The following is a 21,798-nucleotide window of genomic DNA, read 5'->3' as shown; positions in this document are numbered from 1 at the left end:
CATATAATCCAGATCATGTTTATGAAAAGTTTACAGTTCAACTTCGGACCCCGACACCCCCTCCTAGTCGATCAAGTAATTCACAATCTTCTTGCCAGTAAACGCCTCAAAATCCACGTCAATTCAACCGTCAGACGGCAACAATAAAGAAGCGTATTAATGATCGTACGATAGGTCCATTTGAGGTGGTTGATCAAGCGATAAACCGGCTGTCCAAAGCATACGAAATGAGCAGGAATGAGCTTCTGATTACACAGAAAGAGGTGCATGATTTACGAGCCGCAAATGAGAAGGAAAAGAAAAAACGTAAAAGGTCTAGAGCTCAGATATCTCATGAAGGATCTCTTACAGCGCAGGAAGCCCAGGAGCTAATAGGCAGTCGGAATGAGGCATCTCAACCTATCCCGACTGCACCTCTCAACCACGCCTACGAGCGCCACCGAAGTGCAGTGGGTGTGGAATTATCGGGCATAAAATTAATCGATGTCCAAATCGTACTACTAGTTAAAAAATTGTATTTATTTTGTATGTGGGTGAGAAATTCAAGTTTGAAATTCGTATAGAGCGCGTTTTCCGGAGAAAGTGATCGGGTGGGTGTCCGATTACGTTATTTCTCGCGATAATTAATAACAGGATCCTCCCAATCCTTGCCAGAAAAGAATTGAAGTTTGTTTTGTGGCGCAATTATTGTCCTAGAGATCACCAGGAACACTGTCTGTCATGTTATAATATTTGCGGAGCTTTTCTTCTGCTGCACAAAGAGCCTTGAGCATCAATTGCTTCCAAGGAACCTTTTTTCTTTGAAGCCGCTGGATAGATGCTTCAAGATGATCAAAAAGTTTATTGTAGATACTAAAGACGCTGTGGATAGTAACATCTTTAGTCTTTGAGAGAGCAGTTGTAAACTTGAAGAATGGTTGTGTAATCCAAAGGAGATACTCAATCTGTCGCCACTCCTCCTGATTAAGCATCAAGTGAGGAAGATCGTATTGTGAACAGAATTCATCGAGTCTGAACATCTTGAATTGGAACAAGTTTTGGCGAATTAGTCTGAAGGTTGCAGAATGCTTCCCTACGCTGAGGGCTAGCATTTATTATTATTATTATTATTAATCAAGTTTATTGTCTTCCAGAGATCCCTTAGTTCATTCCAATTAACTGATCTGCCCCTTAACGGGACCTCATGTCTTGGCACTCATGTGGTGTCTACGATTATGCGGATATCCGGCGCCGAACCCAGCCCAGCATGAGTGTTTCTCATTTTCTATATAAAGTTATATGAACAACAAAATCTTGTTGTCCTTTTCTCTTTCTCTCCTTATATTGTGTTTTCTATTCAAGTATGCCCTTATAGTGAGCATTAGGCGGGACTAGCCCATAACATAATATACTCTTAAGCTTACTAACTGACAGAGATAGACGTGTCTACAGGAACGATCCATTCACCGATTTCTTTACATTAAAGGGCCTTTGCAGGCTACTAAGCATCGACAAACCTCATGGCAAGTCCAGAGTGGCCCCCAGGAGCCACTGGTGACCCAGAAATCATGGGATCCGGATCTGGGGTCGATTCATCGACACCCACCCAGGAACCGCTACGGCTGCCTCAAACCACCCCTGCACCGATTATAGGACTTGGTGACAGCCAGGAACAGTCCAACGAACCAACTCTGGATAACTGCGACACTATACACGCGATACAACAGGCTGGAGAATCCCAACAGGCTCCAGGAATAACCATCGAGAAAAGGAAGGCCTCTAGGCTGAGTACGGGACCTAGGACTCCTATAGCTAGGTCTGGATTGAGCGCGGCTCCAAAGAAAAAGATTACACTTGCCGCAATGCGTGCAGTGAGCGCTCCTGCAGAGGATAGCCTCGTGATGAGCCTGATCGAGGACCTGAGGAGCCAGATGCAAGAGGTGGTCGACCAGCTCTCTGTCGAACTTACAACCGCTAAGAACGTGATCAACACGCAGTAGGGCCTTATTACAACCCTCAATACGAGGCTAGAGAGCCTAGAGACCTACGTTAACGCGCTACAAAGCCGTCAAATCCTACCACTCGACCCCTTCGCTGCAACGCGTGAGGTTGCGGCGCACGGGCCACCACCGAGAGCTGCGTCCACGGGAGGCTTAGCGCCCACCCCAATGCAGTCAGACGCCGCGCCTGAGAGCCGCGCGATAAACTCAACCGCACCTCAGCCTCCACCGCGATATCAGAATCCAACAAAGGCTACGAAACAAGCCGTACAGCCACCTGAGGCCCCAAAAAAGTACCTGGAACCGCCGCGAAGACCACCAAACAGCCCGAAACTACCGCTAAGCCACTGACCAAGCCCGCACCTACGAAATGGGCCGCTATTGCCGCGAATAACACCCAATCTGGAGGATGGAAAACCGTCCAGTATAAGAAACAGGCCTTGGCACCCTCGAAGGCTCTGTCGATAACTGATTTAAAACCCATAAGTACCCGGAGCAAGGAGGAGAGGCGCCTGATCTTTAGACGACGATATTGGAGTACAATTTGATCGCAAAAAGACTGAGGCTGCCTTCTTTTATAGACGACACAGACGTCCAGTGGCCCAAAACGTATCTCAAGCCCGGATCAGGGTTGGAGGCGAGTTGGCGACTGTCAAATCTACAGTACGGTGGCTCGGAATACTCCTAGACAGCCAACTTACATGGAAGAGCCACTACAACGCTCGAATTAAGACAGCAAGAAACACCATAATCCGGTTGAACTCACTCTGCAGAGCCAACGGGTTACCTCCAGCATTAGCAAGGCGCATACAGAAGGCTACAGTGCAAGCCCAGCTCCTTTGGGTTGCTGAGATTTGGTGGCAAGTAGACTTCCGCATAACCCAACTTGGGTCGAAGGTCTCGACCCAAAACCCAACCCGGACCCAATGCTGGGGCCCCAATAAACCCCATTAAGACCCAATGTGACCTAACTTTTGCATAACTTTGATCATAAAGCTGCTCAGTCATCAAAATAACATACTGTTTTTTACATCTGTTCTAGGTTATACCAACTATCACTATATGTTTGTGGTATAAGTCTCTTGAAAATCCACAAAATAACTTGAGATTCTTTTCGTCTAGACCCAGTTTATAACTAATTACCTATAAAAATGTTAAGATTAAGTAGGTTGGGGGAGCTGAACATGGAAGCTTGATATTCTGGCTAGTGATTGTAGAAATATATATTTACTAGATGCAGTAGCAGTAATACTTAAAGGATCTTCCTGGGCTGAAAGATACTACTCTAAAAGTGTCGGTTTATCCCGGTCCTAGATTAGCTTAAACGATTAGGGAAAGGGCTCTCCGACTGTACTACTAGGTGAAGCAAATAGTGGTGTTCCGCAGTTTTGTCGAACCGAACTCGATTCTGCCGGACAAAACCGATTACGGTTAGCGTATCCCAAAATAATCTAGCGCTGTACTATGCCTAAAATAATATTAAGTAAACCTCCGGAAGCTCAAATCCATATCAATTTACATGGCGTATATAAAGATTATAGATTAGAAGTTTATATTTTGACACCCTCACCGTTTAGCTATGGCGCTCGTGTTATCAAGAAGACAGAAAATACTTATAATTTTGATTATACTGCTAAGTTTACTGGCTGAGGACGAACATGCTGGTAGATTACCCCTTCGAGAATCCTATTATACACCATTCATATTCGATATTGATATGCTTAGCGATACGTGCCTACGAGAGAATATACGGTTTGGATATGCCTAAATCTAAAAATATTACAGTAGCTAACTCCGCGTTCTATTATTAGATTTGACCGGCAAGAATTCTGTCAAATTCTTCCTTATTTTGAGCTTCATACAATTTCATATACTGGACGAAGAACGCCGTCGCCCTCTATGGCTCTTGCAATATTGCTTGCACGCCTGTCTTACCCTCGACGAGTACGAGATCTTGAGATTTTTTTGGGCGCTCATTTGGCTATATAAGTACCATTTTTAATGACGTCTTACAACACCTTTATCGTCGGTACAAAAGGCTATTAGAGTGGCATCCTTTACTTACTCAAGAACGCTGTAAAGCGTACGCCCAAATCCTTGAAGCTCAGGGCGCTATTCCTAGGGGCTGGGGTTGTATTGATGGGACTTTTAGGGCGACATGTCGGCCATCTAAAAATCAACGTATTGCCTATTCAGGATATAAGAAACGCCATGGCTTCAAATATCAAGGAATCATCACACCAGATGGCATGGTTCTCTCACTAATTGGGCCCTTTGAGGGTAAGATTGCAGATTCGAATATATTCCAAATATCAAGAACAGACGAACGACTTGAGGCTATATAGCTGGCAATGAAAAACAGCTACTTTTATATGGAGATATTGGATATCAGGGATGTCCTTTTGTCCTAACACCATTTCCGAAGATTGGGGAATTATCTGCACGTCAAATCGAGATAAACGATAGGATAAGCGCTCACCGAATATCTGTAGAACAGATATTTGGGAAAGTTCAAAACCAGTGGCATGGAAATGCGCTTTATGCCAATAAAACAAGCCGTTGCTGCTTATTATGCTGTATCTATTTTACTCACTAATATAGCCTCATGTTTACGTGAGAATCTTGTGAGTAAAAGATATGGAATTGAGACACCTTCGTTAGAGGAATATCTTGGTGTTCTGGATAATGAGCCCTAACCCGTACGCTTTTCCCCTATCATTGAGATTAATTTATCGAGCTTCTCATCAAGATTTTTATACTGATTTTGAAGCTCTTTGACATCCCCAGAAAGCCGTTCCAATTCGCTTTTTTTTGCAACCGATTCAGGCTTTTTTGACGCTTGTCTATCCTCTTCTAATACGTCAACTAAGGCGAATATCGCTTCCTGGATAGACCGCTTTTTTGACGGCCGTGAGGCTGTAGCAGTCTTACGATATCTGGTACTTTCCTATTATCAGACCCAGTATCATCCTCAGACGGCTTAAGCTCCTCTGGCGCTTGCTTCTTGGATTTTTGCAAGCCTGTTGAGACCAGTTGGTCTCGATATGCAAGCACCAACTGCGAATTTTCCTTATATTTGTTTTTTTCTGCCAACTTCTCAGCCTCATCTTTCTCATATCCGTCAATAAAGTCGTTCCATTGATCGATAAGCTCGTCCAACTCAGATGTAGCCTCCGCCTCTCTACCAGTAACGTATTGAGCCAGGTATAAGCGCCGTTTCTTAGAGAGCCTCTCGATATGAGATTTGCACGATTTCCACGAATAAGAATGTCCAATAAGGCGCACAAATCTATCCTCAACAGCTTCCCAATATTCTCTCTTTGGTTTATAATCAAGTTTGAGGTCCAACGCGCATTTAAACAGCAGAGAAAGCTCTTCATCTTTGAGCGATCTCCCTCGCTTGTTATTCTTCACTTGAGATGCCGTATTTTGACTAATGGAAGCCTCATTCGAATCCGAGTCGTCAGTACTGTTATATGAAGTGGCTTGCGAATCGGTGGTACCCTGGGTATCGGTTGTAGGCTGCGAACGGACTGGCGGCGGTGGTGAGGAGGTTATTATAATAGATTCGGTGGCCTGCAGCGCTGCAGCTGCTATATTAGCAGCCAATTGGCTCTCATTCGAGGTTGAGATTTGCGAATCCATACATATACTTTTTGAAATTGCTTTATGGATATTGTGCTAGTAAAGATATGTATGTAACTAACATTTAAATTAATTCCAAGCTTACGTACCCCAACAGGCCAGAGGTTTAGTCACATGACTTAGCGTCTTGGCGAAAGTTCGACAAAATGTCGAACTTTTGCCAAGAAAATTATGTAATCAGTTTTCACCGCTTGCTCCTTTGAGAGGGCTGGGCGCCAAGCCGAGTTCGACAAAAGTTCGACACCCAGTGCGGAACACCACTAATGGAATAGATTTTGATTCCTACTACCCTACTTGATTTCTACAAAGGGGGGTGCCGGAGGTCTGGCAATATAACCTAGGGCTTTGTGCTTACCGCCCGGCAGTATATAGATTGCCTCATTGATTGCTTCAATGATTGCCTCATTAGAGGTCAGTTACCCCTGCGAGCTCCTTATACCGACGTAGATTGAAAATTTTCAAGGATCTGAAAGGGATGTTGGGGTGGGAATTGGGGGTTTTCTGGGTTACTTGGGTTATGACTGGGTTATTTGGGTTCTTACTGGGTTATTGCTGGGTTTTCTGGGTTAGACCCATAGAAAGGTGGATCTTATAAACTAATTAAACCCTATTAGATTTTGTCAAAAGCCTTCGTATTCTGAACTTGGTGACACCAGTTAACTAGTACAATTTGTATAAATTCTGTTGTCTGTCTGAATACATGAGGTTCTAAAGCTAGGTTCGTATAGATATTTTGGCGAGATGTGTAACAACTAGTAGACTTGGGGTGCGGGTGAGATTAGCGACGAGGAGCATCGAGAAGCACGTAAGGGCTTCTATTCACTGATCAGGAGAGCTAAAAGAGAGTGCTGGGAGGGTTTCCTTCAGGGCACGTCTGAGGGCTCTCTGCCAGATCAGAAACGGTGCTGGACAGCCTTACGCTATACTAAACCACAAACACAAGGCACCACACCAGCCCTCACCGATGAGGCCTCAGGGGAGGTGATTGCAGCCACCTTTAGCGAGAAGGAGGAGGTTTTTAGACACCGTGCTTTTCCACAGGCTCCAAACAGTAACATGGAGTTACAGCTTCCTGAGCGAGGATCGGCCCACAAGCTGGTTAACGAGGAAGTTGTCAAGAATGCCCTCTTTAGCCAGGGACTAGAGAAAGCTCCAGGTACAGATTTACTGAACTTCAGGGCTATCAGGCTCTTATGGAATCTAGATTCGGAGCGTGTGGTTAGCCTGACTAGGCAGTGCCTTAGGCTTGGGATACATCCACGTGTCTGGAAAACAGCCAAGGGAGTTCTACTGAGAAAGAACGGTAAAACCAACTACACACTGGCTAGTGCGTATCGAGTGATAAGCCTATTGAAGTGCCTAGGCAAGGTAATTGAGAAGCTCGTAGCAGAGTTAATTACAAACTTTGCAGAGGCTCAAGACCTCTTCCATGATGGTCAATTTGGAGGCCGTCGGCAACGCAGTGCAATTGATGCTGTGGCATGTCTAGTTGAGGAGATCCATCAAGCTTGGGCAAATAGAAAGTTAGCTGCAGCTCTATTTATGGATATTGAGGGGGCCTTTGACCATGTCATCCTAGCAAAACTGGTAGAGGTACTCAGAGAGGCTAGCGTGGATGGAGATCTTATACATTGGGTGATCTCATTTCTATCTGACCGGCGAGTCACTCTTGTGATTGATGGACACGTGGGAAAGGAAGTACCGATAAGCTCTGGGTTACCTCAGGGCTCTCCGGTGTCACCCATTCTCTTTGTTCTATACGTTCATGGGCTATCAAGAGCCATTGAGAGGAGTGTGCCGGAGGTTCGATGTCTATCCTTTGTGGACGACCAAGGCCTAGTAACAGCCGCAAGCTCAGTGAAGGAGGCTTGTAGGATCCTCGAGAAAGCCGCGGAAGTAGCTATCGAGTGGGGGGTGGCTAACGGGGTACAATTTGATCGCAAAAAGACTGAGGCCGCTTTCTTTTATAGACGACACAGACGTCAAGTGGCCCAAAACGTATCTCGAGCCCGGATCAGGGTTGGAGGCGAGTCGGCAACTGTCAAATCTACAGTACGGTGGCTAGGGATACTCCTAGATAACCAACTTACATGGAAGAGCCACTACAACGCTCGAATTAAGACAGCAAGAAATACGATAATCAGGTTAAACTCACTCTGCAGAGCTAATGGGTTACCTCCAGCATTAGTGAGGCGCATACAGAAGGCTACAGTGCAAGCCCAATTGCTATGGGGTGCCGAGATATGGTGGCAAGGCCAGAAAACATGGGCACAAAGGATCCAGATTCTGATCAATAAGCAAGCCAGAGGTATTACGGGCATGTTCCCAAAAACCCCAATCGGAGCCCTAATCAGAGAGGCAGCGTTAGAGCCAGCGACAGTCTTACTGGACGCTAGAGTAGCTCGATATACAGCGAGGCTACTAGCTCTGCCTGACACGCATCCTACAGCGCAGATACTTCCAGTCACCCTCAGACATGGTGACCTTCACGCACAGCCTGGAGAGCAACCACTGGACGACCGGGAATGGGCCTCTAGAGACAACAAGATGCTAAATCGACTCGGCCAAAGGCTTGCAAAGCACCTTGCTCAACGGTTGAACAGAGACCCCTCTGGAGGAATTGAGAGAACTGAACAATGCGAGCTCCAAGGCTTCCCAGGCTCGATCCGAGTACTTGACAAGGAAGAGGCCCTAACAGAGGCTAATCAACAGCGTGCTGGAACAACGTTTTGGTCCGATGGCTCCAGACTCGATACAGGACGTGCAGGAGCCGGTGTCACTTTACAGGCTGTACCTGAAGGCCCCTGGGAACACGTAGAAGTGCCAATGGGCCACGGACACGAGGTCTTTGACGCAGAACTAGTGGGAGTAGCCACAGCCCTTGAATGGGCACTGGAGAGGCAACCTCTTGGTCCTATCTGGGTGTTACTTGACGCACAGAATGCTATTGATCGCCTCAGATCGACAAGGCCAGGCCCTGGGCAAGCCCTTGTTCTTAGGGCTCACAGGGCAGCTGAGAAACTAGCCTTGAGAGGCCAGCCAGTCACAATACAATGGGTCCCAGGCCACTCAGGGATTGAAGGGAATGAGCAGGCTGATCAAGCTGCTAAACGTGCAGCTAGTAAACAAACCGCGCCTGGTTTTGAGCACCTATCTCTGGCGCACGTTAGAAGGGCTTGCACGGAAGCAAGGAGAGCTGCAGTATCTGAATGGGCTCAAATCAATGCTGTACAAGGCAGGCATAGAGACGGACGTGTCTACAAGATGCCTCGAGGTTGGAACCTTGACCCAGTGGCAGGAAAAGCTCCAAAAAGAGTGGCTAGTCGTTACTACCAGTTAAAGACAGGACATGCTCCAATTGGCACCTATCTATACCGGATAGGCCAACGGGAATCGCCTGAGTGTCAGGCCTGCAAGGAACCTCATGAGACAGTAAGGCATGTACTCTTTGAGTGCCGTGGACGTCGTGCAGGACGAAGAACTCTCTATCAAGCCCTCAAAAAAGCAGGCGTGCCACTGCCTACAGCGGCTGAGGAAGACCCCGAGGCTAGGCTATTTGCTGAGCCTAGGGCGACGCAGGGTTTGCTGCAATTCGTGGCTGAAGCCAACCTATTCAATGATAATGAGCGGACAGCCAGAGAGGCTGAGATTAGTGATGTGTGGGGATGGGATACGTTGGAGGAAGGTGGCCCAGGTGTCACATTGGAGGATGGGTAGGGATAAGGGCACACTAGTCAGGGTTTGTACGGACTAGGCGTGCCCACGGGTTTGGAACTATAAGGGATCTCCGGAAGGATTAGCCTAGGGAGAGTGCCCAAAGGTCCCTGGCATATCGGCCATATGGGGACGAGATAGTGATTTTTGAATTTTGCATGTATGACTCTGATAGGGGTGAGGCCAGTAGGGTGTCACCAAGGCTTCTAGTGGTCTGTCATAGCCAGTAGGGCTGGGTATAGACAATAAACTTGATTAATAATAATAATAATAGTAGACTTGGGGTTCTCACTGTTCCAAGGAATACTACTGTGACGTCTCAAGTCGAGTTTCAGGGGCACTAGATGAAGTTTTATGCGTTTGAGGATGGCTTTTGGATTCTATAGCTGGTTGGAAATCCCAGATCATCTAAAAAATACCATTCTGTCTAACAGATTCATACATTACCTTTCTATATTGCATTTGCTTATTTTACTCCCTACTTTTAAGGTCGATTTACTTTCTATTATCCCTAAATATAATTACTTTATGAGTATCTATCTTCTTCCTTACCTTCTAAGGTATCTACCAGGCTGATTAATTATGTCGCAAAGTCAGCTCTGACTTCGCATCCTCCTTTTATAATGGTAACATAGATAATCATAGCTATCTAACATCATCAAACCACCTGGCTACTCCATCTACTAGTCAATATGCACTAGACATCTCCGACCAAGACTTTCTCCGACCAAATATTCCTCTAGCAATCCCCTCTTTCTTCACACGCGTTAGACCTGACCGAAGGAAGGCCTTTCTTCTCTATGATAGAATGGCGCATAATGACTGGGTGGATTGGTGGCTTCAGACCAATTTTGGGAGAAAGAGCAAGATTAACTGGGATTCGACGCGACATGCAGAGATTTAGGGCCATTATCACCAGGTTGCTCATAGTATAGATGGTGTGACGCTGGCCAATACCTTGCATTTGTTGCTAACTAGGTGAGCCTATCTACGAAGAATAACAAGCATGAAGAAGGAAAGAAGAAGAAAAAAAACACAGCGCCCCTCTACGCACAGCTCCTTCATATGATCCTTTGTGTGGACGGAACTTCCCAATACAGTACCGCTCCCAATATAGCATTGCTTAGGGCTCAAGCCCTATCTTGAGATAGCGGGAAAAGCCTCCTAGGATGACACTGTACGGAAGGCTCCGTCGCCAAGCCGTAGAGCTGTCAAGCCGCAGGGCTGGCTGTCACAGATGGTGCGCTAAAGGTCATGTGTCAACGCTGTGGAGCTATTCTTGAGCACCCCTATACTATCAACTCAAAGACAAAGGGCAAGATACAATATCATGGCACATCAACAATGCAGAAGCAGCTTAAGATAGCAGGGTATTTAAAGAGTGAACGAGGGAAGAGAGCAGAGATAACTGAATTTCTTAAGAATAGTGTATGTTCTTATATTCTTACAGATTTCTCTTTTAATACTTACTCCTAGTTGTGTCTACTTTGCTAACTTAATTTATATACTAATATTAGAGAGAATCTTCTACTAATATATCTTTCTCGCAAGAAGCTTGGGAAGAAGATATCTTACAGTTCCTTATACTTAATCGACTTCCATTTCATCTTATTATTATTATTCAAGTTTATTGTCCGTACCCAGCCCTATTGGCTATGACAGACCTCTGGAAGCCTTGGTGAGACCCTCCAGGCCTCACCCCTATCAGAATCCTACATACAAAAATTCAAAATAAATCACTATCTCGTCCCCATGTGGCCGATATGCCAGGGACCTTTGGGCACTCTCCCTAGGCTAATCCTTCCGGAGATCCCTTATAGTTCCAAACCCGTGGGCACACCTAATCAGTACAAACTCTGACTAGTGTGCCCTCACCCCTATTCATCCTCCAATGTGACACCTAGGCCACCTTCCTCCAACGTATCCCACCCTCACGCATCACTAGACTCAGCCTCTCTGGCTGTCCGCTCCTTATCATTGAATAGGTTGGCTTCAGCCACGAATTGCAGCAAGCCCTGCGTCGCTCTAGGCTCAGCAAATAGCCTAGCCTCGGGGTTTTCCTCAGCCGCTGTAGGCAGTGGCACGCCTGCTTTTTTGAGGGCATGATAGAGAGTTCTTCGTCCTGCACGACGTCCACGGCACTCAAAGAGTACATGCCTTACTGTCTCATGAGGTTCCTTGCAGGCCTGACACTCAGGCGATTCCCGTTGGCCTATCCGGTATAGATAGGTGCCAATTGGAGCATGTCCTGTCTTTAACTGGTAGTAACGACTAGCCACTCTTTTTGGAGCTTTTCCTGCCACTGGGTCAAGGTTCCAACCTCGAGGCATCTTGTAGACACGTCCGTCTCTATGCCTGCCTTGTACAGCATTTATTTGGGCCCATTCAGATACTGCAGCTCTCCTTGCTTCCGTGCAAGCCCTTCTAACGTGCGCCAGAGATAGGTGCTCAAAACCAGGCGCGGTTTGTTTACTAGCTGCACGTTTAGCAGCTTGATCAGCCTGCTCATTCCCTTCAATCCCTGAGTGGCCTGGGACCCATTGTATTGTGACTGGTTGGCCTCTCAAGGCTAGTTTCTCAGCTGCCCTGTGAGCCCTAAGAACAAGGGCTTGCCCAGGGCCTGGCCTTGTCGATCTGAGGCGATCAATAGCATTCTGTGCGTCAAGTAACACCCAGATAGGACCAAGAGGTTGCCTCTCCAGTGCCCATTCAAGGGCTGTGGCTACTCCCACTAGTTCTGCGTCAAAGACCTCGTGTCCGTGGCCCATTGGCACTTCTACGTGTTCCCAGGGGCTACTAACTACTTAATAGATACTATTCATATTGCGCCTCTTGCATTCTGGAAAGAGCATCAAACTCGCTTTCTAGCAATTGCTGCCCTTGCGCGGAATATACTCTCCTTTCCTGCAACAGACGTGGGAGTTGAACGGCTCTTTAATACTGCTCGGGATGTCTGCCATTATCATCAAGGGAGAATAAAGTTGCAGACAATTGAAGAATTAATGATGTTTCTTTGCACTTCAAGGTTTGATATAGAATAGCAGGAGGCAAAGCTTCTGGAGAAGTTCTTCTCCTATGAGGAAATGGAATCTGCAAAGGATGAAAAGCTTGACAAGATTGAGATAGATCTAATTAGTGATACTGAAGAGCAGTATACTATAATTGATGATGAGATAGGGCTAGACGAGATAGGCGAGGCAGATGAAGTAGGTGAAGCCCAGATACCACTGCCTAGGAACAACACCCAGGTACGGGTCTCAGGACGGAAGCGCAAGAGTCGAGATGACGATATCTTTGAGTATCATTAGTTAGTGTTAGCACGTCAATATCAAGCCTTATAATAACTGACCTTCAATGAGGCGATCATTGAAGCGATCAAGTATACAGCTGGGCGGTGAGCACACTGCTCTATAGCGCTGAACTCCCGGCACCCCTTTCTTAGAAATCAAGCAGAATATTAGGAATCAAAACAGATTCCATTATGCTTCACTTTATTGGACCGCCCTTTCTTCAAATCTATTGAGCTGATCTAGGACGGGGATAAACCAATAGTTAGATTTCAGCTGGAGATAGAAATATATTATACTTTGCCTTCTGATTCTTTGATATTCTTTAGTCTTTCTTGTTCTTGCTTCTCTTGATTTAGCTGTAAAGAAAATACTGAATATTACAGACAAAAAATGCATAATTTATATAGTCACGGGCCTTAGCATATATGTTACGTTTGTAACCCAAGTTGGGGCCCCGGACCCAGGCTGGGTCACCCAAGTATAACCCGGACCCAAAGCTGGGTCAGAGTCTTCGACCCAAAACCCAACCCAGCCCGGGTTGGGTCCGGGTTGGGTCCGGGTTATATTGGGTCATGCGGAAGTCTAGTGGCAAGGCCAGAAAGCGTGGGCACAAAGGGTCCAGGTCTTAATTAATAAGCAAGCCAGAGCTATCACGGGCATATTTCCAAAGACCCCAATCGGAGCTCTAATCAGAGAGACAGCGTTAGAGCCAGCGACAGCCTTACTGGACGCTAGAGTGGCTCAATATACAGCAAGACTACTGACACTGCCTGACACGCATCCTACAGCGCAGATACTTCCAGTAACCCTTAGATATGGTGACCTCCACGCACAACCTGGAGAGCAACCGCTAGACGACCGTGAGTGGGCCTCTAGAGATAACAAGGTGCCGAATCGACTCAGCCAAAGGCTTGCAAAGCACCTCGCTCAACGGCTGAGCAGAGACCCCTCGGGAGGAATCGAAAGGACTAAACAATGCGAGCTTAAAGGCTTCCCAGGCTCGATCCGAGTCCTTGACAATGAAGAGGCCCTAACGGAGGCTAATCAACAGCGCCCTGGAATGACGTTTTGGTCCGATGGCTCTAGACTCGATACAGGACGTGCCGGCGCCGGTGTCGCTTTACAAGCTGTACCTGGAGGCCCCTGGGAACACGTCGAAGTGCCAATGGGCCACGGACACGAGGTGTTTGACGCGGAACTAATGGGAGTAGCTACAGCACTTGAATGGGCACTTGAGAGGCAACCTCTCGGTCCTATCTGGGTGTTCCTTGACGCGCAGAATGCTATTGATCGCCTCAGATCGACAAGACCAGCCCCTGGGCAAGCCCTTGTTCTTAGGGCTCACAGGGCAGTGGAGAAGCTAGCCATGAGAGATCAGCTAGTAACAATACAATGGGTTCCGGGCCACTCAGGAGTGGTAGGGAATGAACAGACTGATCAAGCTGCTAAACGCGCAGCTAGTAAACCAACCGCGCCTGGTTTTGAGCAGCTGCAGTATCTGAATGGGCTCAGTATATTTCGGATAGCTTATAACGAACTGAAGTTATAAGGCTTCTAAGTACGAAAGGCTTCTTGAAAGCAAAGTCTTAACAAAAAAGATGAATATCCGGTTCGATAGAAGAACGTATACTCAAGTTATCACAGTTAATTCAAGACGGTAAAATAAAACTAGATACATGGTAAATGAGTGTCCTTATATATTCATCCGTCGATATATCCATGATACAACATATTTTGTCGGTGATCTCTTTGATTGTATCGTTGCTCTCATATATTGTATCGCCGATACAATATATCTAGTCACTGATTAGTTCCCAGTTCCGGTAATCCCGTGACACGCATATTCTTGGGCTAACTTCTTCGGGTAAGTGTGATAGTTTATCCATTGGCTGTGACGTTCTGATTCTGACAACTAAAAGATTTCGAACTGAATGTTATTATGTCCTAACTAATGAGAATCCTAAGCTTGGGAAGAGAGAGGAAAAGAAGAAGGGAAGGTCTAAGCTACAGGCAAGTTGATATGATCTCGCAAAAAAAAAAAACCTCGCGCACCTATGAAAACGCACCCACGCAGGTAAAAAGTACTGCTGGAAAGAATCTCAGTGAAAATAGACCTCCTTGACAGTCTATTTACCAACTTTCGCCTGCTCAATCGACGTGGTTGAAGCATGGGCCCGAAAAGAGGTAAAAAGGGCACTCCGTGGCCAGAACCACGGTTTGCAGATGACCCTGATATACGCGCATATGTAGCTGCAGCCATCAAAGATCTCGAGGCACTGAAGAAGCACCAAGAAGCACTGGAGATTGGCATGCCCCGTGAGCTCTCTACTTCCGTGGTTGACGCGTTCTTATACCTGGCTCGAAGGGTGAAGAATACGCCTACGAATGAGCAACTAGCGCAGCGGCTCGCGAAGGTCGAATTACACGTGGAAAAGACGCAGAAAGAGGTATCTCAGGCCTCTCGAGAGATTACTACGACCAAAAGCAACACGAACCGCCTGGTGGAGGCAATATGCCACCCAACATCCCCAGGGACACGTACCGCGAAAAATTCTCCAAGCTTCAGTCACGTGACAACTAGCTCAGAGTCGTACGTACAGGCCTGGGGACGTAAGGTGCCCTCGAACCCTCCCACGGTCCCTAGCGTGGGATTGAGTAGTGGAGGAAGCTTGCCATCAACCCCATATCCAAGCCAGGAGGACCTAGAGGTCTATCTGGAACATACCGATCCAAATATCCTCAACCCGATACGTCGATTCCCGGATAAGGTGGTGGAGAAGGCAAATCTCGCAATACGCAGCACTCAAGACACCACCATCGCACATCGACGAATTGCGGCAGCCCGTATACTACCTAGTGGCGATATTATACTCTTACTAGGCACAGTGGACGACGTCGACCAGCTTACCCGCAAGAAGGACTGGATTAGGGCATTCGGAAACGAAGCACGTATACGAAAACGTACATGGGGCGTCGTCGTACACGGCGTCAACACGAATATCAACCCCAAACAGCCTCAATTCATAACCACGCTTACCTCAGAGAACGCCCCGGTGTTCGCGCAGCTTCCAGCCTCTATGAATGTCACACACACGGGCTGGCTCCTAAGCGAGTATAAGATCAAGGAACAGAAGCTCACAAATGCCCACCTTGTAGTCATATTTGATGATGAAAGGATTGCTAATTTTGCAATCCAACGCGGCCTTATTATTAAGGGAAGACAGCACAATGTCTCAATATACGACAAAGCAGCCAATCTCCAGCAGTGCTTCAAGTGTCAGATGTATAAACATATCGCCAGGCACTGTCAGCGCCAGATCTGCTGCGCGTACTGCGCTGGATCTCATGATACAGGGGATTGCCCTACACCGAAAGAGAAAGAATACGCTAAATGTGCTAATTGCACCGCAGAAAATGTCCATATCAAAGATCCTGCCAAGAGACTCAATACGAAACACTTTGCGTACGCGAGGGAGTGCCCGATACGAGCTACATGCCTCGCAGAGGCACATCAACGACGTACATACGGCCCACAATATCACACTCCTGTGATACGACCTGGCAATAGTCAGCCCGGAGCCATCTCACCAAATGACCCTACACCAGCTGAAGCAGCCAATACAGAGCGAAGTCCTCGCGCACCGGCTCGTACAGCCACCACACGTCGATCTGCCAACTCAAGAAGTAAGAGCGCAGCAGCCGCCCGAAAACGAGTGGCAGAACGATCTGAGCCCGAGCCGATAAGCCCTACATCAGGTGACCCTACCAATAGATCCTCGAAAAAGCCTATGAGAGCGCAGTGGGATAAAGATCTAGTTATAGATGCAGATCCTAATCCTGAACCTAAGACAGGACCTGAGACCCAGATCAAATATACATATAACACACGTGCACGTCAGAATACGAAGCCTCCACCAGGAACCCCGGTTCTGCAATCAGATATTGCTCCACTAGAAATTTCACATGTGCAAGCTGTTAGGACTGTCCGCCGAAGTAAGAGTGTGCGTACGATCCCAGACGATGACTCATCTGAGGATGAACTTACCCAGCCATCAATCCACGAAGCCCCTCAGGATCCAATCGAGCCAGCTCAGGAGGCTGATACGCTAATGACCACGAACCTTGAAGACAGCACCTGGGCTAACAATCAGTAATGTATCGTAACACCAATCGACTACAAATCCTGCAGGCTAACTGCTGGAAATCGCGGGACGAGGTCCAGATGCATCTCTTTGGTGAGAGCGAGGTGCAAAATTACGATATCCTGGCTATCCAGGAACCCTACATCAACAAACATACCGACCCACTAACAACATACTCACTAGCGCTCAAGGGCAGCTTCCATATCCTACTGCAGCCCACACCCAAGGAAGAATACAAGAAACGCCCACGAGTCTGTTTCTACGTCAATAGAGGGCTAGATCCAGCCACATGGGAGGTCCAATACCATAATAGAGATCTGAGCACATTGACACTTCATACAGCCGCCCATGGAACCATCCATATTCACAATGTATACAATCCAGGAGTCAATAGTAACGAGGAATCTGTAATTAGCGCCCTGCAAACCGCCATGGCACCTAGGGCGCAGCATATTGTATTGGGGGACTTCAACCGACATCACCCGCTGTGGGCGGGCCCGCGGTACCGACACGTTGACGAGGAGGCCACTGAATTGATTAATCTTATGGATGAGCATGGGCTCGAGCAGCTCTTGCCACCAGGCACGATCACGTACGAGAGGGTTAACGCCAAATCTACAATTGATCTGGTGTGGGCATCGCACAATCTAGCCAACCGGGTAGTGAGCTGCGACACCAAGCCAGAGTGGTGGTACGGAGCAGATCATGTCCCAATCTCCACTCAATTTGACCTTACAGCTATACGTGTTCCTCCATTGGTTCGCAAGCAGTGGAATGCAACAGATTGGGACCTCTTCCTTAAACTGATGGACATATACAATTGGCACCCAAGGGAGCTCAATGACAATGAGGCGATCAATGAGGCGATCCGCTATCTAGTTGAGGCAATCAATCAGGCAGCTGAGCAAGCGACACCTACAAAACAGATCAGCATCTACTCACGAGCGGGCTACACCCCAGAGATGGCGAAGCTTAAACACCACGTATCTAGGTGTAGACGACACGCACGTCGTATAAATACAGATCAGGCATGGGAGGACTACGCAGAGGCTAGGAAAGAGATGAAACGGCGCACCAATGAGCTCGCACGAGATCTACATCGCCAACGAATTGAGCAGGCAACAGAGTCAATAGATGGATTCTGGAGAATTGCCCGTTGGGTCCGCAATAGGGGCAAACCACGTGCCACGTTTACCCCAACGTTACACTACAATAACACGAGTTACACAGCCCCAAAGGAGAAAGCAGCCCTATTCCGAGAGGTCCTCCACCCAGAGCCCCCGGAGGCAGATCTGTCAGATATTGGGCCACAATATAGATATCCCAAACCGTATACGATGCCACCAATCACGTTAGACGAAGTCCGAACGGCAGTAACCAACGTGAAGCCCGACAAAGCACCAGGGCCAGATGGAATCCCCAATCTGGTCCTACAAAGGCTGCTCCCTACTATCGAGGCCTATCTCGTTAATCTCTTTAATGCATGTCTACGTCAACAATACTGCCCTGACCATTTCCGAAAGTCGACAACAGTCATCCTTCGCAAGCCTGGAAAGCCTGATTACTCTGATCCAAAGGCGTACCGCCCAATAGCGTTACTGAGCACGATTGGCAAAGCACTAGAATCAGTGTTAGCCAGACGTCTCAGCTATCTAGTGGAGCAATATAATCTTTTACCAAAGCAACATATTGGAGGACGTCGCGGCCGCTCATGCGAACTAGCAATCCATCTCTTACTAGAAGAGACCCATAGTGCGTGGAGAGAGGGCTCACGAGTAGCCTCAGGGCTTGCACTTGACGCGGCAGGGGCTTTTGACAACGTCAATCATATAAGGCTGATACACGACCTACGAAAGCGCCAGGTGCCAGATGACCTGATTGGCTGGATTGAGAGCTTTCTAAGCAATCGCCGCACGTCAATCACACTCCTAGAGGGCAATATGGGGGAATTTCTAGTCAATACAGGCATTCCGCAGGGCTCCCCATTGTCACCAATCCTATTCCTATTCTTTAATGCAGATCTTATTGAGCAGATACTCGCCGAGTGCCCGGACGTGATTGTACTTGGATATATTGACGACATCTTCATTATGACATACGGGACCTCCGCCGCAGCCAACTGCCACACACTCACCAAAGTACACCAGGTTGCAGAGCGCTGGGAGAGGACACATGCCTCTAAATTTGCGCCTGCCAAATATCAACTTACCCACTTTTGGCGGAAGCACCAAATGGTGCCTAAGCCGAGTGGTAGGCTGGATGTACCTCTCATAATCAAGGGAGTAGAAATTAAGCCTACGGACTCAATCAAATATCTAGGAGTTTATCTGGATACCCACCTCACTGGGGAAGTGCACGTACAGGAGATGAGAAAGAAGGCTGCAAAACTGGTGGCGGGATTAAGCTCAATCGCAGGATCGACATGGGGAACGCCCCTGGTTCATCTAAGGAAGATATACACGGCTGTCCTCCAACCACAGATCATGTACGCGTGCTCCACGTGGTATATACGAGGTGGAAGAGGGTTCACCGGTGCGCAGCGAGCTGCAGAGCAAGCCATCCGATCGATCCAGGATCAGGCTCTTCACCAGATATCCGGCGCGTTCAAACGTACGTCACGACAGGCCCTAGAGGTCTGTCTCCATGTACCACCTGCAGAGCTCACGCTCGCAAAGCTGGCTGAGGAGGCCTGCCTGCGGATCATGACCTCACCACTTCGATCTACGCTTTACCAAATACGTGGCCAAGCCCACTGTAACGACCCATACACGTCGCCACTTCATCGATTGGAAACAGCCATCGACCGCAAACTGGGGAGTGATACTAGCCAACGCATCGAGACAATCTACCCCTTTGTAGTGCCACCGTGGTGGGAGCCACCAGAAGCAAGGATTGACGATACCCGTGAGGAGGCTATCAAGGCTATTGAAGCAATCTCAGGAACAGATACAACAATACAGTTCTTTACCGATGGGAGCGGCTTTGACAATGGGATTGGGGCAGCGGTCTACTCATCAATAGGACAGGCTTATAAGCCAGTAGGCTCATCTGACACACATACTGTTTATGCAGGGGAACTGGAGGGAATCGATGCGGCATTGGAAATCCTACTCCGAAGCCAGCCATGCGACGACAACCCACACGAAGCCACAATCTACACAGATAATCAAGCCGCAATACGCGCCACGTGCTAGCCAGGGCGGTCCTCTGGGCAGTATATCCTTCGACGGATCGTACGACACCTGGGCCTCCTACGCGACAACCGATCTCGATGGCGTGTGTACGACTACAGTGGGTGCCAGGCCACGAAGGGGTCCCAGGCAACGAGAAAGCAGACCAGCTGGCAAAGTTGGCTGCAGTCGAGGCGACACGGCGTACACAGGAGAACGCCCGCATAGCCAGGATCAGCGCACCCAATCAGACTACACCACACGCCGCACGAATGTCGTATATTCCAAATCAGTCAACTATCCTTATGGCAGTGTGTCGCCAGAGGCTACATGCAGGCTTTGCAAAGAGGTGGAAGGAACAGTGGGAGCATGCCAACCATGGACGGCATCTCTATCGGATAATCAAAGCACCAACGAAGATGGTGTTGCAGCTGCACGAGGGATTACGACGGGCTTGGAGTTCAGTGTTAATCCAACTACAAACAGGTAAATCAGCGCTACGCAGCTTCCTAGCGAGTGTACGGATTGAAGACTCACCTCAATGCGAATGTGGCCTTGGGGATCAGGATACGGCCCACGTCCTCATACGGTGTCCTACCCATATAAACCTGCGTATGGAGACTCTCTGGAAAGAAGCACGCGAAACAGATTATCGGAAGCTCCTTAGCGAACCTCAGTGGGTTCGGCAGAGTATTGAATTTATGATGCGGACTGGTCTATTGACGCAGTTCCATCACGTAACCCCCTTAACAACCACGCGCTCACAGTGAGTGCGACACTACCCTGATGAAGAGTAACCATGTTGATTCGGCTTGGACGGATCAGCCACTTGACACGTTTGGAAATAGAACCGGGCACCAAAACATAAATATCACGTCACCCCGCACCGAGATCCTTCACTCATTTTGTATATATACACATTTCCTTTGTTGGTTCGGCGTTCTGTTCGCTCGTTATCTGTTGTTGGTGGTCTTCGGATCTGGATACGGATACGTGTCGAGACTTTCGCGTGGAGTTGACTAAGTCAGCGTCAAGCCGGAAGCGTCTTGGCACGTTGACGTTGATTTATGCTTTTATACGGTAGTACGCCCGCTGCCCAATTAGAAGGCGCCGCCGGCCACTAGGCTTAGATGCGTGTATGAATCAATCAATCAATCAATCAATCAATCAATCATATGATCTCGCAATTCTGCCATTCTAGACCGCTTTCCCCATAAGGTCTTATAGTAGTAGTAGTAGTAGATTTGATATACCTGCTGTAGCTAGCCACGGTCTAAAGAGCCGCTATCCAGGTGTGTGCCTAAGCCTGCAGGCACCAAGAGATCCGCAGCACAGCCATGGGTAGTGCGCCATAGGGGCGCGCCACAGAGAACGGAAGCTAAGGAAACAAGACTAACGAATGCAAACATATCAAACACATAACCAATTCGCTTCAAAACCACATATCCTCATATCTTACCACCCACACATCTTCGCACTCTCATAACATACAAACTGTACGGTTTTCTCACATTCCAACAATCTCATAGAACCCACGAATCTCACCCTTCGCAAATCCGACCCTTATGTCCCCTACTAACATCCCCGTTGGCTGGATCCGAATCCCTCGATCCAAGGCTCGTGTTCGTGTCAATATTGGTCATTACTAACAACGAGGCTGACCTGGAGCGCACGTCATCTTCGTGTGCATTCGTACGTGTTCCCACGTCAGTGTCCTTGTCGTTTGCAAGCCCTGATTGAGCTGCTGTTTCTGCGCTTTTATACATGCTTACTACTTCCGGATCCACCCCACGGAATTGATCTAACACTTGCGTATCAATGATAAACCGTGCGATTGCGACTGCAGCTGTCTTTTCGC

At 47.8% G+C, this 21,798-nt stretch overlaps 9 protein-coding genes across 9 annotated transcripts, besides 10 other annotated features; 7 read left to right on the top strand and 2 right to left on the bottom strand.

Moving 5' to 3' along the window:
• Positions 1-398: part of a mobile genetic element that runs on past the window's edge.
• Positions 228-627, top strand: TSTA_089880 (uncharacterized protein; the record flags this gene model as incomplete). Its single annotated transcript, XM_002478667.1, has 2 exons — positions 228-514; positions 564-627. The coding sequence occupies 2 exons, from the start codon at positions 228-230 to the stop codon at positions 625-627; spliced, it is 351 nt and encodes a 116-aa protein (XP_002478712.1).
• A 464-nt stretch (positions 628-1,091) lies between these two features.
• Positions 1,092-1,112: a microsatellite.
• Positions 1,113-1,499: 387 nt separating this feature from the next.
• On the top strand, positions 1,500-1,979 carry TSTA_089870 (uncharacterized protein; the record flags this gene model as incomplete). Its single annotated transcript, XM_002478666.1, has 2 exons — positions 1,500-1,767; positions 1,792-1,979. 2 exons carry the CDS (start codon positions 1,500-1,502, stop codon positions 1,977-1,979), a joined length of 456 nt encoding a protein of 151 aa, XP_002478711.1.
• Positions 1,980-2,513: 534 nt separating this feature from the next.
• Positions 2,514-2,855: a mobile genetic element.
• Positions 2,856-4,844: 1,989 nt separating this feature from the next.
• On the bottom strand, positions 4,845-5,624 carry TSTA_089860 (uncharacterized protein; the record flags this gene model as incomplete). Its single annotated transcript, XM_002478665.1, is given in 2 exon segments — positions 4,845-4,895; positions 4,911-5,624. The coding sequence occupies 2 exon segments, from the start codon at positions 5,622-5,624 to the stop codon at positions 4,845-4,847; spliced, it is 765 nt and encodes a 254-aa protein (XP_002478710.1).
• A 393-nt stretch (positions 5,625-6,017) lies between these two features.
• Positions 6,018-9,341, top strand: TSTA_089850 (reverse transcriptase, putative; the record flags this gene model as incomplete). The annotated part of the gene is made up of 2 exons (XM_002478664.1): positions 6,018-6,035; positions 6,384-9,341. The coding sequence occupies 2 exons, from the start codon at positions 6,018-6,020 to the stop codon at positions 9,339-9,341; spliced, it is 2,976 nt and encodes a 991-aa protein (XP_002478709.1).
• Positions 6,408-9,080: a mobile genetic element.
• Positions 9,342-11,269: 1,928 nt separating the features above from the next.
• Positions 11,270-12,176, bottom strand: TSTA_089840 (uncharacterized protein; the record flags this gene model as incomplete). The annotated part of the gene is made up of 2 exons (XM_002478663.1): positions 11,270-12,131; positions 12,154-12,176. The coding sequence occupies 2 exons, from the start codon at positions 12,174-12,176 to the stop codon at positions 11,270-11,272; spliced, it is 885 nt and encodes a 294-aa protein (XP_002478708.1).
• Positions 11,477-12,094: a mobile genetic element.
• Positions 12,167-12,343: a mobile genetic element.
• Positions 12,344-12,421: 78 nt separating this feature from the next.
• On the top strand, positions 12,422-12,646 carry TSTA_089830 (uncharacterized protein; the record flags this gene model as incomplete). The annotated part of the gene is made up of 2 exons (XM_002478662.1): positions 12,422-12,544; positions 12,587-12,646. 2 exons carry the CDS (start codon positions 12,422-12,424, stop codon positions 12,644-12,646), a joined length of 183 nt encoding a protein of 60 aa, XP_002478707.1.
• A 554-nt stretch (positions 12,647-13,200) lies between these two features.
• TSTA_089820 (uncharacterized protein) lies at positions 13,201-14,177 on the top strand (the record flags this gene model as incomplete). Its single annotated transcript, XM_002478661.1, has 2 exons — positions 13,201-13,250; positions 13,274-14,177. The coding sequence occupies 2 exons, from the start codon at positions 13,201-13,203 to the stop codon at positions 14,175-14,177; spliced, it is 954 nt and encodes a 317-aa protein (XP_002478706.1).
• Positions 13,239-14,096: a mobile genetic element.
• Positions 14,178-14,796: 619 nt separating the features above from the next.
• On the top strand, positions 14,797-16,782 carry TSTA_089810 (uncharacterized protein; the record flags this gene model as incomplete). Its single annotated transcript, XM_002478660.1, has 2 exons — positions 14,797-14,944; positions 15,215-16,782. The coding sequence occupies 2 exons, from the start codon at positions 14,797-14,799 to the stop codon at positions 16,780-16,782; spliced, it is 1,716 nt and encodes a 571-aa protein (XP_002478705.1).
• Positions 16,783-16,850: 68 nt separating this feature from the next.
• Positions 16,851-20,430, top strand: TSTA_089800 (reverse transcriptase, putative; the record flags this gene model as incomplete). Its single annotated transcript, XM_002478659.1, has 2 exons — positions 16,851-19,808; positions 19,843-20,430. The coding sequence occupies 2 exons, from the start codon at positions 16,851-16,853 to the stop codon at positions 20,428-20,430; spliced, it is 3,546 nt and encodes a 1,181-aa protein (XP_002478704.1).
• Positions 16,890-20,045: a mobile genetic element.
• Positions 20,051-20,638: a mobile genetic element.
• A 443-nt stretch (positions 20,639-21,081) lies between these two features.
• Positions 21,082-21,114: a microsatellite.
• Positions 21,115-21,798: the final 684 nt, after the last annotated feature.

The sequence above is a fragment of the Talaromyces stipitatus genome, genomic scaffold, assembly GCF_000003125.1.
Source record: "Talaromyces stipitatus ATCC 10500 scf_1105507295527 genomic scaffold, whole genome shotgun sequence".
Taxonomy (NCBI): Eukaryota; Fungi; Ascomycota; class Eurotiomycetes; order Eurotiales; family Trichocomaceae; genus Talaromyces; species Talaromyces stipitatus.
Note: the sequence above shows the minus strand (reverse complement) of the source record. Positions and strands in the feature narration are given on the sequence as shown.